Source organism: Mesoplodon mirus (genome assembly GCF_964341445.2).
Source record: "Mesoplodon mirus genome assembly, chromosome: 15".
Taxonomy (NCBI): Eukaryota; Metazoa; Chordata; class Mammalia; order Artiodactyla; family Ziphiidae; genus Mesoplodon; species Mesoplodon mirus.
Window position 1 is genome coordinate 24,460,422 of NC_138991.1, and position 14,112 is coordinate 24,474,533.

Sequence of the window (14,112 nt, forward strand, 5' to 3'; positions counted from 1 at the left end):
TTCCAAGAAGAAAGTCCATAGTTGCTATCAGTGCTCAAGGAGTCCTTGATTCCCCCACTTAAGGGATTAAGAACTGCATATTAGAGACTAACATCACTAAGACCAGGGAGTATACATCTTAAGCTAATGGAGCATTTGTGACAACATGGGTGAACCTTGAGGACATTTTGCTAAGTAAAATAAATCAGACAGAGAAAGACAAATACCGTATGATCTCACTTATATGTGGAATCTAAAAAAGTCAAACTCATAGGAATAGAGAGTAGCTTGATGGTTGCCAGGGGCTGGGGGGTGGGGGAAATGGGGAGATGTTGGTCAAAGGTACTAACTCCCAGGGCTTCCCTGGTGGCGCAGTGGTTGAGAGTCCGCCTGCCGATGTGGGGGGCGCGAATTCGCGCCCTGGTCCGGGAAGATCCCACATGCCACGGAGCGGCTGGGCCCGTGAGCCATGGCCGCTGAGCCTGCGCGTCCGGAGCCTGTGCTCCGCAACGGGAGAGGCCACAACAGTGAGAGGCCCACGTACCGCAAAAAAAAAAAAAAAAAAAAAAAGAATGATCAAAAAATGTGTCTAAGAAGGAAATAGATGGAAGGAAGGACAAGCATTTACTGGGTAAAAAAACAATATTGAAGACTTATTTGGGGATTGTTACAACAAGATGGATTGATTCACATGTTTCAGTGATTAGAATGGACATCTTTGGAGGCCACTAGTCTGCCTATCATGGTGTGCCTGGTACTTTTACTTTCAGCATCCTAGTGGGCATGTCACCGGTGGTATCTCCTTGTGGTTTTCATTTGCTTTTCCCTAGTGACTAATGATGTTGAGCATATTTTCATTTGTTTATTTGCCATTTATATATTTTCTTTTGTAAAGAGTCTGATCAACTTGTTTTCCATTTTTATTGGCTTATTATCTTTTTATTAGTGAGTTTTAAGTTTTCTTTATATATTCTGGATTTAAGTCAAGAACAAATAAAAGTTTTATAAAAAAATCTATTAAAAAAATTTAGGGGGTGAAGGGTCATGATGTTTACAACTTACTTTCAAATGGTTCTGGAAGAAAAATGGTTCCCATGTGTGCTTTTGTCTCTCTCTGTGTGTGTGTGTGTGTAGAGATAAAGAAAATGTGGCAAAATGTTAACAGTTGGTGGATCTACGTGTTTTATTGAATTATTCTTTCAACTTTCCTGTAGTTTGAAAGTTTTAAATATAAAACACTGGAGAAAAAAATAGCGTGTATATATGGAATATATGTGAATATCTATGGGAGGTTTGGTAGCTTTCATCTAAGAACACAATCAGATCTTTTCAAAGAAAACATAAAACTGAAATATGTTGGGTTTTGTTTTCTGAAATGTGTTTTAATGAAAGTTGATTAGAGATGCTACCATCATATGCATTCCTTTTTTTTTTTTTTTTTTTTTACTGATCAGCTGTCATATACTCCAATTAAAACAATTTTTAAGGGGAGGAGAAGCTTGTGGGGAAATAATGAAACTAGGTTTCAGTGAGTTTCTTAACAAAGTCAGCTTCAGTGTCAGTAGAAGAGATACTTTTAATTTAGTGTGTCAGTAATTTTAATTCATTTCTTAGTTATTTCTGACTTTATATGGAAACATATAGAGATCTCTTTTTTTTTCTTTGTGTGATTTAAAGAGGGAGAGAGAAAACTGAATGAGCTATTGTCAATACCCTGGTTTTGAGCACACCAAGGCAGGGTGTGCTCTCTGTTATCACCAAGATAAAACTTTATCACCAAATAAAAATTTGGAATAGTTTTGCTTCTCCATCCTCAGAATTCAGCCTACTAGAACATTAGGTTTCTTGGTTAGAATAAGAGTTTTATTTACCCCGTGTCAAAAATTAACTCATTCTAAATGGCAGACTTTGATGATACTAACATACTACTGTTGACTTGGATAGAATATGAGCACATTTTCCCCCAAATCTTTCCCAGTTTGTCAGAATGGGCCCATATCATATAGTCTGGAAGTATTTTAGTCTTGCTAGAATTTGAGACTTTTTATCACTGGTAATGAAGCTGTGTCTGCACCCAAATGCATCCTGGTAAACTATGGTGCAGAGAGGGAAGACTCCAGCCCCACCCCAATCTCCAACTTGAGCATGTGGAATATGAATGCTGATTGATTGTGACCAGTTGATTCTCATGACATTTTACATCTCCCTCACTTGACAGAAGCAATGTTAGTCTAGTCTGTCCTTTGCTGAGACTGCGCTTATTTGGAACTCAGAATTCATGTTAGAAAGCTGCAGGTGGTTTGATAGGGAGTGATAAAAACCTGTATCCCCTACTATGCTTAGAGGGTTGTGAATTTGGAGGATAGGTTCCTGAATTAGGAATGTGCTGAGGCTAACAGTTGGAGATACAGTGGGGGTGGAATATTCACCCCCCCAACCTATAGGTTTTGGGGATGCAAAGGGATGTAGACACAGCTTCAGTGATTAGAAGAATCTCTTTATTTGGAGTAGGGGAATTATGTCCTTGCAAAAATCAACCTTTCAAGGGACGGGGAAATGGCTACGTGGGGTAGTGGGTAAAATGGAAGGAAAACTCCACCCTGGAGATTTTTTTGTTTGTTTGTTTGTTTGTTTTTTATTAGTCTCTGCTTTACAACAAAGTGAATCAGTCATACATATACATCTGTTCCCACATCCCCTCCCTCCTGCATCTCCCTCCCACCCACCCTCCCCATCCCACCCCTCCAGGCGGCCATGGAGATTTTTTTAATTCAAAAATTTCTGCTAAAATATAACATACATATGGAAAAGCTGGTTAATGATTACAGAGGTAACACATTCAGGTAATTACTTTTTAGGTCACTTTTAACCTCTTCTGCTTTAAATCTCATTGTTGTTGAGGCTGCTGAATATACCTAGAAATATACCTATCTTTGGATTTTAAATTGTACTCTTTAACCTTATTTATTTATTTATTTATTTTTGGCTGTGTTGGGTCTTCATTGCTGTGGATGGGCTTTCTCTAGTTGCGGCGAGCGGGGGCTACTCTTCGTTGCGATGCGCGGGCTTTTCATTGTGGTGGATCCTCTTGTTGCAGAGCATGGGCTGTAGGCGCGGGCTTCAGTAGTTGTGCTGTGCAGGCTTCAGTAGTTGTGGCTCGCGGGCTCTAGAGCGCAGGCTCAGTAGTTGTGGCGTACGGGCTTAGTTGCTCTGCGGGCATGTGGAATCTTCCCGGACCAGGGCGCGAACCCGTGTCCCCAGCACTGGCAGGCAGATTCTTAACCACTGCACCACCAGGGACGCCCCTCATTTATTTTTATTCTTCTAATATTTTCTTGGTGTGTGTGTGTTTAATTTTCCTTAGATTTTTAGCCACTTTCCTGTCTCTAACTGGATGCATGGGGATGTTTTAAAGGGATTTTGCCTGTGCTTAGGGGATCTGAGTCAATATTGAGTTCTAAGGCCAGGCATAATGGTACCTGTGCTGGTGAGATTGGGGGGAGACAAAAGAAAGGTAGCATCAAATCTGGGGACTGCTGACCTGACTGCCCTTCTCTCGTGGAGACTCTCCTTTCATAAAATCTTTCTGTTTTGGAAGATTGGGGTTACAAGGAAGTATTCTTTCCTTGTTGGCACAGTGTCACCTTTGCCCAGGGCCTACACATCCCTGTTTAACTGCTTGCATCTCTTACTGTAGTCCTGCTGGCTGGCTTCCAGCCTGGGGAATGGGCCTGTATTCCCATCTGTCTCTCTGGTTGCTCCTGGGTGAACTCCCTGTTTCCTTTTTTTTTTTGCGGTATGTGGGCCTCTCACTGTTGTGGCCTCTCCCGTTGCGGAGCACAGGCTCCGGACGCGCAGGCTCAGCAGCCATGGCTCACGGGCCCAGCCGCTCCGCGGCATGTGGGATCTTCCCGGACCAGGGCACGAACCCGCGTCCCCTGCATCGGCAGGCGGACTCTCAACCACTGCGCCACCAGGGAAGCCCCCTGTTTCCTTTTGACAGCCTTCTTTGTGGCTCTCACACCCTCCAGGTGACCTTCTTTTTGCAGTAGAACTCCAGAACCCTTAGCTAGTGGGGCCTCCGTTTTCCACCACTGTTGCAGCTGTCCTCATTAACTGCTTTGTTTGCTAAGCCAGCCCCCTTCTCTCTGATAAAAACACCTTAGTTTATATTTTGCCCTTTTAATTAAATAACCCCAGCTGTGAATGGCAGAATAAATCTTACTGATGATAATTCCCACCACTTAACTTGGACTCCCAGAGAGGATCAAAGGGAGGCTTTTGAAGTTTGTTCAGGTTTTTTGATTAAGCCTCTACCTAAACCTCTGCAAGAAATCTGTGGTTACCTGTATTTCTGTGGTGATCCTGGGATTTTCTTTTGAACTGAAAGATGGCTCTTAAAAAAATTTTTTTTAGTTTAAAAATTTAAATATCCAAAATATCTAAGACATGCAAAAATATATAAAGAATAATACATACTGTGAACCTATTTCAGCTTAAAAAATAAAACATTTTACATATAGTTGCCTCTCTCTGATACTTTCGTCTCCTTACTCCTCTCCAGTTACCACTGTTCTGAATTTAGTGTTTAACATTCCCACACATGGCCTTAACTTTTTGTGCATTTGTAAATATACCTAAGTAACATATAGTGTTATTTTGCATGCTTTTAACTTTATGTAAATGGTGTAATGCAGTATTCTGTTGCCATCTGTGTTTTCATCCTTAAATTATTAATCACACACTACTTTGACTTCTCTGAATTACTCTGTTTTATAATAGGTTGCAGCATTGATTTTATACTATCTAAGATCATTAAATCAGCAGGGCTACCCATTTGGGGTTCAGAGGCTTTTTCTATCTGTAGTGTGACCCATGTTTGCTTATAGGGTTGCCTAACTTTTTTTCAACCTGGAACACACCCATGAACTTGTTGGGACACACACAGGGGAAGGCAAGAGCTTTCCACCCCCATGTCACTCCCTCTAAACTCTCCGGCTGCCCAGCCACACCCAGCCTTCCTCCTCCTTCTCTTCATCATGGTCATTTCCCACTTTCTCTGTGGAAGTCAAAAACTTGAAACAGGAGAGCTCGGAAGAAAACCCAGGACACAGTGACATTCAGGGGATCGTTCCACTTTGCATGAAAATATTTCGCTTTGATGGAACTTTGGAATCCTTAGGCCACTGATGATAACTCTTAAAAATGACTAAAAACTGCTTTGCCATTCAATCATGCATTTAGCCATTCAACAGATATTTATTGTTTGCTTACTGTGCCAGGTATTGGCAAATAAACATGGTCTCTGCCCTCATGGAACTTATAGTATAGTGAAGGAGAAAGATAGTCAGTCACATAAATAAATAAAAAAGTTCTAACTGTGAACAGTGTTATGAGATTTTTACAGTCCGGGCAGTGAGTGTGCCTTCCTGAGGAAGTGACAATTTAAGATCTAAAGATTATGTGGGAGTTAACTAGGGAAAGAGAAGAAGAGGTTGTTTGTTCTAGGTTAAATGCAAAGAGCTGGGAGCAGGAGGGCAGTGGCATGTTCATGGTGCTTGAACCCAGAAAGTGAGAGGTGTGGGGAGCGAGTGTGAAATGACCCTGGAGAGGTAGGGCCAGGTCAGGCAGGCCATGTGGGCCACGGAAGAACTTTTGTCTTCATCCTAAAAGCAGTGGGAAGTTATTTGTTTCATGTGTTTTGTCATTTTTTTTTCCAGTTTAAAAAGCAGAAACTCCTCCTAGAACTAGACCAGTATGCCCCAGATGTGGCCGAACTCATCCGAACCCCTATGGAAATGCGTTACATCCCTCTGAAAGTGGCCCTCTTGTAAGTATTCTCTGACAAAACAGGGCTCAGTGCCAACGAATGTGAGGAAAATCTGATGAGACTTTCTCATGTTGTTTGTTGTATTTTTGGAGATTTGCAGTCTTAGTCATCAAGTATTTGCTATAGTTCTGTTGCACAACTGGGTTTCTGGCCAGGAAAAGAGACAGAGCCATCCTGTCTCTGTTGGGACAAAGCCTCACACAAGCACATGCACAATCGACCCTTCACAAATGCTTTTTCACTCGATGCTGATCTGGTTCCAGCCTCCTTGTAACCGGTGTTTCTAAAAAAAAAGTTTTCCAGTTGTGATATATGGATTGCATAAAATTCTGATCTTTATGCAGCAGTTATTTCAAGCAACTCCTATATTTCATGTACAATTTAGTCCCCCATTTGTAGTTCAGAAAACTGAAGTAAAAGTACCAAACAGACCCATCCCAGCTGGATGACCAGTATGAGAGAGTGGAACTTACTGAGGCTCTATGAAAGAATTCTTTAGGAGTACCAGTGCTGCCTATAACTTTAATTCTTTCAGGTTATTCCTGTTTATATTCCTGAGATAGGCAAATGGGAATAATTATTCAGTCAACTAATAGTAAATGTTAATAATATACTAGTTCCTAAGGATACACAGTAAAACAAGACAGACAAGTTTCCTCATGGAAAAACATGACCTTAGAGCTTCAGATTTAGAAGGGGCCTTATGAGGACAGTTTATTCAACCCTTTGCCTTGTGTGTGACTCTCCTATTCAGTATTCCAGATAGGTGGCTGCGTAGCTGCTTCTTGAACATCACCTGCTATTTAGAAATGGCTTTTTTTCTCCTCCCACCAAACACATTTGAGGTATCGGTTCATATCTATGTATTTCAGAAATATTGGTGGGAATTACCTAATAGAACCAGAGGTATGGCAACATTATGAATCCCTTATGGACTCCTGTGTCTCCAGGGGGTAGTTTTGTAATAGCAGCAGCCATTTCTTTCAAGGTTGTAGAACAAGCCTATCTGTAATTGCTGAAAAAAAAAATCAACAATTTCTGGGCCTTTGGCTTTAGAACTGCTAATCTTACAGCTCTGAGAGGTATTGGATTTAAGGTCTTTATTTGCGCATAATAATTATAATCTCTCCCTGAGACACTGGTATGTTTCTTCCTATCTGATAATCAGAATTATGTAACTGGTCTCCCTTTTCACTTTGTCTGCCAGGAAACTCAGAGCCAGATTTAAAGCTGATTACTGCAGTGTTGTAGAAGACCCATTTGTTCTTCTTTCCCTAGCCTTTACTTTTTCCTTTTATTTATGCTTTCCCTGGTCTTGATTCTTTATTTGTACTTTAATTTTGCTCTCACTTTTTATTATCTGTTCTCATTTGAGCTGCCTCAAATCTTTTGTGGAAGCAGGATAAAAATAAATAAAAACACAGTTATGACCGTATAAGATTTCCCTATTCAGCATTTCAAATTTATTTTTTCAGTCCATTCCTTCCCACCTCAGGAAAAGACTGTTTCAGTTTAATACCCTCCCAGTGGAAGTTCAGGTTGTCCTGTGAAGTTCAATGGCCACTAGCTTACTGAATTCAGCAGATACTTATTCTGTCCTTTGGGTCTGGCTTGGTGGATATAGCTTGGCTGCTAAGAGGACTAAACTTAAGCTGCTCTCACCTCTTGAATGGGGTAGCCTATGTCAGAGCTTAGGAACCTGATTGAAGAAACAGTACTTTCCTGGTTTTCAGAGATAACTGTAGCCATTCCTAAAATATATGGCTCTGTGGGAATTGGTAGAATTTTTATCATTTTTGAAGCCTGAAATAATAAAAAATGTAGGCTTATTGCCAGAAAGACCTGATTTTGAATGTATTTATTAGCTTGTAAAACCTTAGGCTACTTAACCACTGAGTCTCAGTTTCCTCATCTGCAAAATGGGAATGATGTTATAGCTGGTTTACAGGATCCGTGTTGATGAAATATGATGGTTTTCCATATAACACATAGCACAGAATAGGCAGTGAATATTTAGTGCCTTTTACTCACTGGCCACAACCCCACTCCATCCTCTTTTACTTAGGAAAACTTATTTCTAAGAAGTTGCCTTCCCTTGAGTATGGTTTTAGTAAACCTCTTGAACTTCCTGGCTATGGTGGCCAGGACTCCCTGGTCCTTTGACCAGGATTACTAATGCCAAATATGTGTGTTTTTCCCCAGCTATCTCTTAAATCCCTACACCGTCTTGTCCTGTGTTGCCAAGTCTACCTGTGCCATCAACAACACCCTCATTGCTTTCTTCATTTTGACCACGATAAAAGGTAAGGCCCCAAAGGAAAGTACAAAGTTCAGTCCCTAATTTGTGCAGGCTTTTGTAACACTTATGCTGTGGATTAAAAAAAAAAAAATACAACACTTAAAAACATTTTTTAAAATTACACAAGTAATTTTATAGAAAATTTAGATAAGCCAAGAGAAAAAAATTAATTAAAACATCCTGAAATTCTACCACTCAGAGAGTCACTGTTAACATAGTTTAAACAAAAACCAAAAACTTCTAAAAGGCTTACAGTGAGAAAAGCAGTGTTCTGCCCCTTTCTTCCCATCCCTCATTCAACTTCTTTGAAGGAACTACTTTTTTTTTTTTTTGCTAGTATTTATTTCCATATTTCTAAATAAGACCTCATATTGCTGTTTCATGAATTATAAATTTTAGACATTATCTATTGTATTCTTATTATAGAAGATAAAGATTTAGCTTTCTTGTACCAATATCTTCACTTCCCCTTTACCTGGTTTTCCTAGAGAAGTTATGTCACAGCTTTGATTAAATCAGTAGTTGGTACCTGTATTTTATGACAGTATATATATTATTCACTGCTGGGAAAAGTAATAACTATGGTTATTTTTTCTTTCTTGTACAACCTTTTATTTTTTCTGGGGTTAGTAATTGTGGGGTTTTTGCTTGTTTTTGTTTTTGTTTTGCTTTATCTTTCTGTACCAATCACTTTTTCCCCCCAATTGCTCTGCTAGGTCTTTCAAGTGCCTAACAATACAGGCATACCTAAGAGATATTGTGGGTTTGGTTCCAGATCACAGCAATAAAACAAATATTGCAATAAAGTGAGTCACACAAATTTTTTGGATTCCCAGCACAGATAAAAGTTATGTCTAAACTATACTATATTCTGTTAAGTATGCAATAGCATTATGTCTAAAAAACAATGTACATAGCTTAATTTAAGCATACTTTATTGTTAAAAAAAATTAGCCCCTAATAAGAGAATCAGCCTGTCCTTGGGAGCTTTGAAGCCAGGCATTGACTTCTCTTTTCTAGCTATGAAAGTCCTAGATGGCATCTTCTTCTGAAATAAGGCTGTTTCGTCTACATTGAAAATCTGTTGTTTAGTATAGCCACCTTCTTTAATTGTCTTAGGTAGATCTTCTGGATAACTTGCTGCAGCTTCTACATCAGCCCTTGTGACTTCACCTTGCACTTTTATGGTCTGGAGACAGGCTTCTCTCCTTGAACCTCATGAACTAATCTCTCCTAGCTTCAAACTTTTCTTCTATAGCTTCCTCACCTCTCTCAGCCTTCATAAAATTGAAGAAAGTTAAGGCCTTACTCTGGATGAGGCTTTGGCTTAAGGGAATGTTGTGGCAGGTTTGATCTTCTCTCCAGACCACTTGGACTTTCTCCATATCAACAATAAGGCTGTTTTGCTTTCTTATCATTCATGTGTTCACTGGAGTAGCACTTTTAATTTCCTTCAGGAACTTTACATTTGCATTACCACTCGGCTAACTGTTTGGTGCAAGAGGCCTAGCTTTCATCCTATCCCAGCTTTCGACATGCCTTCCTCACTAAGCTTAATTATTTCTAGCTTTTTTTCCCTTTTATTTATTTATTATTTTTGGCTGCATTGGGTCTTCGTTGCTGCGCGTGGGCTTTCTCTAGTTGTGGCGAGTGGGGGCTACTCTTTGTTGCGGTGTGCAGCCTTTTCATTGAAGTGGCTTCTCTTGTTGCAGAGCACGGGCTCTAGGCGCATGGGCTTCAGTAGTTGTGGCACGCGGGCTTCAGTAGTTGTGGCTTGCGGGCTCTAGAGCGCAGGCTCGGTAGTTGTGGCACATGGCCTTAGTTGCTCCGCGGCATGTGGTATCTTCCTGGACCAGGGCTCAAACCTGTGTCCCCTGCATTGGCAGGCAGATTCTTAACTACTGTGCCACCAGGGAAGCCCTATTTCTAGCTTTTGATTTAAAGTGAGAAGTATGCAACACTTCCTTTGACTTGAACACTTAGAGGCCATTGTATGGTTATTAATTGGCCTAATTTCAATATTAGGAAGGAATAGGGAGGCCTGAGGAGAGGGAGAGAGGTGGGGGAACAGCTAGTCTGTGAAATAGTCAGAACACAGACAACACTTATCAGTTGTTTGCCATATTATGGGCATGTGGTGCCCCCAAACAATTAAAAGAGAAACATCAAAGATCACTAATCACAGATCACTGTAACAAACATAATAATAATGAAAAAAATTGAAATATTGCAAAAATTACCAGAACGTGACACAGAGACACAAAGTAATCAAACGCTGTTGGAAAAATGGCTCTGATAGACTTACTTAATGCAGGGTTGCCACAGACCTTCAATTTGTAAAAAACACAATATCTGCAAAGTACAGTAAAACAAAGTAGGTCTGTAGTTTAAAAAAAAAATGTTAAGTACATCAAATAGTTTATTGGTTCCATTATTTTTCTGGAGATCTGCCTCACACATCCTTCATTCTGTACCAATCTGTCCTGGTTGTTGTCTGGTCTTGATGCAAAGCTGTCATAGTGGAACTTTTCCTTATAATTCTCTTGTATTGTATCCCTTCTTTCCTAGATTCCTTTTTTCGTTTACTGATTTTTTTCCTTGGTTTTGCTAAAGTACGTCCTCTAGTAGTTTTCTAAGAAAGGGTGTGTGAGATACGTATTTTGAATCATTCCACACATGAAAAAATGTGTTTTTCTAACTTAGCACCAAATTAATAGCTGGGGCAAGGTATAGAATTCTAGACTGGAAAAAATTTTCCTTCAGAATTTTGAAGGCATTGCTTCACTGTGTTCTAGCATCCTGGTTGCTGTTGGACAGTTGGAAGCCATTATACATAACCTAATTTTTTCTTTGAAAGATTTAAGATCTTCTTTTTATCCTCAGTATTTTGAAATTTCATGATGCTATGTCTACTTGGTTCTTTTTTTCATTCATTACTGGGTACTTGGTAGGCCCTTTCAACATAGAGACTAGTGTCCTTTAGTTCTAGAAGATATTCCACTACTGTTTTTCAAATTCTCTCTCCTCTTTGTTTTCTCTGTCCTCTCGTTTGGGGTGTCTATTGGATATTGGACTTTTTGAATTGATCTAATTTGTATGTTTTATTTTCTATTGATTTAAGTTCTTTCTTGGTCTCCAGTTGTTTCTTTGAAGCATCATTATTATTTTATCACTACGATATCCTCTCATCTCTCTGAGTTTTCTTGATTTTGTTTTTGTTTTCAGTTTCCATTTGTTCTAAGCATAATCTCTTTGTCTTCCTGGATTCCCTCTGCCCCGCCTTTTTTTTCTGTTTGCTTGGGCTCTGTCTTTCATATAGGTAGATTTTCTCTTATTTATGGTGATCCTTGGCTGTCTGCTTATTATTTAAGAATGTTAGAAGGATGGGGTATGTAGGGGTAGTCACCTGGCTGCACATAGTTGAGGTGAGACCTGGGGTTCTGTCTGGTCTGTATACAAACGTTCAGCTTGATTCTCATCTCTGTGACTGACCCCCACCTGCCGTAGTATCTGATACCTTCAAGGTGCTGGATCTCTCAGAAGTTGTGTGGGGTTAGTTGGCCAGATTTTTATTGGTATTCCTCTCTGCAGGCCATTGAGCTGTAATTTCTTCCATAATGCTCAGTCATTTATCCCTCTTCCTCCTGCTTTTAATGTTTCCACTATTATGTTAAAATTTATTTTGCTATAGTCTCTTCTGTTAATTTGTTATGTAAGACTATTTTTAATGCTTTATTGTCATTTTAGTGAGGTTTTTGGAGGGAAAGATGATATACATGTGATTAATCTACCATTTTTCACTAGAAGTCTATTAGCATTGGAGGTATATATTTCCAGATTTTTCCCTCATTTTTCTTTTACACTTTTAAATATTGTATCAGTTAACTGTCATCACAAAAATGTTATTTGACAGACCACTCCAAAACTCAGTGGCTTAAAACAACAATACACATTTACTTAGCTCATGTGTCTGTAAGTCAGATAGGTGTCAGCTGATCTAGGTTGAATGTGGCTAGGCAGTTTGTTGGTTTCATCGGGGCTCATTCATGCATCAGCAGCTGACTGTAGTTGGCTCATCTAGGCTGGGCTCTTCGCCACATGTCTGTCATCCTCATGGACCAGGGGACTAATTTAGGCATATTCTTCTCATAGTGAAGACAGAGACACAACTGTGAGCAAGCCCAATCAGGCTTGAGCTTTTGAAGTTTCTGGTTGTATCACATGTGCTTACATCGCATTGATCAAAACATAACATATGGCTGATCTCAGGTGTGGGTATTTCCATCCTGTCCACAATGGGGGGACAATGCAAAGTTATATGGCAAAGAACCTGGACATAGGGAGGGGTTAAGAATTGGGGCCCAAAATACAGTCTACCCCATGTCAGTAAACATTTAGTCTGTCATTTTTCATGGCTGCTTACTGTTCCATTGTGTTGATGAATAAATAGAAATTCTTTAACCAACTTCTACTGTTAAATATCTAGTTAATTTCCCAGTTTTCAGCTGTTTAAATAATTCTATAGTTAATTTTCTTTCTTTTTTTTAATTTTTAATTTTTAAATATTTTTGGCCTCATCATGCGGCTTCTGGGATCTTAGTTCCCCAACCAGGGATTGAACCTGGGCCACAGCAGTGAAAGTGCTGAGTCTTAACCACTGGACTGCCAGGGAATTCCCATACAGTTAATTTTCTAATGTAATTTCTAACAGTAATTGTCACACGCATGTTCAATTATTTTCTTACTCTAAAGTCCTAGAAATAGAATTATTGTGTCACTGCATGTATACCTTCTTTAGGATTTCTGAAATTTATCACTAAATTGCCTTCAAGAGTTTTACCAACTTATACTCCCATAAGAAGTGTATGAGAGCTCTTATTTCCCTACATTATTGCTGAATAATTTGCACACTTAGGAAATAAAGACTCAAAAGTTGTACATAGGACCTTTTACTTAGAGTTTACTTACCTTTTCTAGGGTGGCACTTGGGAATGACTTAGGTCTTCATAAGACATTGCTTCTCTTGGAGTGGTTGTAGTTAGTCTTTCTGTAGGTCATTTAGTTTAACTTATTATCAAGTTACTTGAAATGACTCTTTGCTGTCTGTGAACATCCCCTGCCTCAGTTCCTGTTTCCAGAGTGTCCAGCTCAGGTAGACTCATTTATGAAGGTGCCTGGTGTCCATTAAAGTAAGGACAGTATGAGGCAGCCTGGCAGAAGGGATTGAGCACTGGCCCTTGGAAAAGTCACCTTTAAAATAGCTGAGCACAGAAGTAGAAAGACTAAAGACATGCCCTCTGAGGTGTGTATGATAGAAGTCTCACACAAAAATGTAAAGTATGCCATTTTAAGAACATCGTTCAAAAGACCCGTTAAGTCAATGGAATGATTTTGTTTGGGGGAAAAAATGTAAATAAGTTATATGTCACTCCTTTGCAGCCACATTGTTTTGGTTCCACAGAAAAACATTTTTTTATTATGTCACTCTAGATTTCTGTCAAATGAATTTTATGAACATTTTTGTAATATTGTATGCACAATTTTGTTTTAATTTTATTACTTGTTTCATATGAATCATGAATGACATTAGTCACATTTGTTAATTTCTTTACATCAAAATTTAAGTTTTTTAAATTTTAGGAGTAGTTCAAGTACTTGGTAAAAATAAAAGAAATTCAAACATATGAAATGAGAAGTAAAAGTCTTTTATCATCCCACCCCACCCCACCTCCACTTCCATTCCTCAAGTATATTTGTCATGGGGTCCCAGGCCTTCCCTTTTGCTGGACACTTAAATTATTTTCCATTGTTGGCAGCTGTAAGTAGAGACCGTCGCAAGTAACATTTCTAATCTGTTAAAATATTTGAAGAATTCTATTTTAGTTAGGTCTCTGAACTATTCTCTTTGAATATATTAGTAATCCCTATTAGCAGTATATACAAAGTTCAGTTATAAAATCTGCAGGTCATATTTCTGTATTTCACATTTGTACCACATAATTAG

General features: G+C 39.2%; 1 protein-coding gene across 2 annotated transcripts in view; it reads left to right on the forward strand.

The window, feature by feature from the left end:
* The window catches only part of PIGU (phosphatidylinositol glycan anchor biosynthesis class U), a 240,873-nt gene that overhangs the window by 27,733 nt on the left and 199,028 nt on the right, over nt 1–14,112 (forward strand). For both annotated transcript variants that reach the window (XM_082644641.1, XM_082644642.1), the window contains exons 5-6: nt 5,700–5,809; nt 8,012–8,112. In XM_082644641.1, the coding sequence (XP_082500767.1) occupies nt 5,700–5,809; nt 8,012–8,112 (211 nt within the window). The remainder of the gene's footprint in view (nt 1–5,699; nt 5,810–8,011; nt 8,113–14,112) is intronic.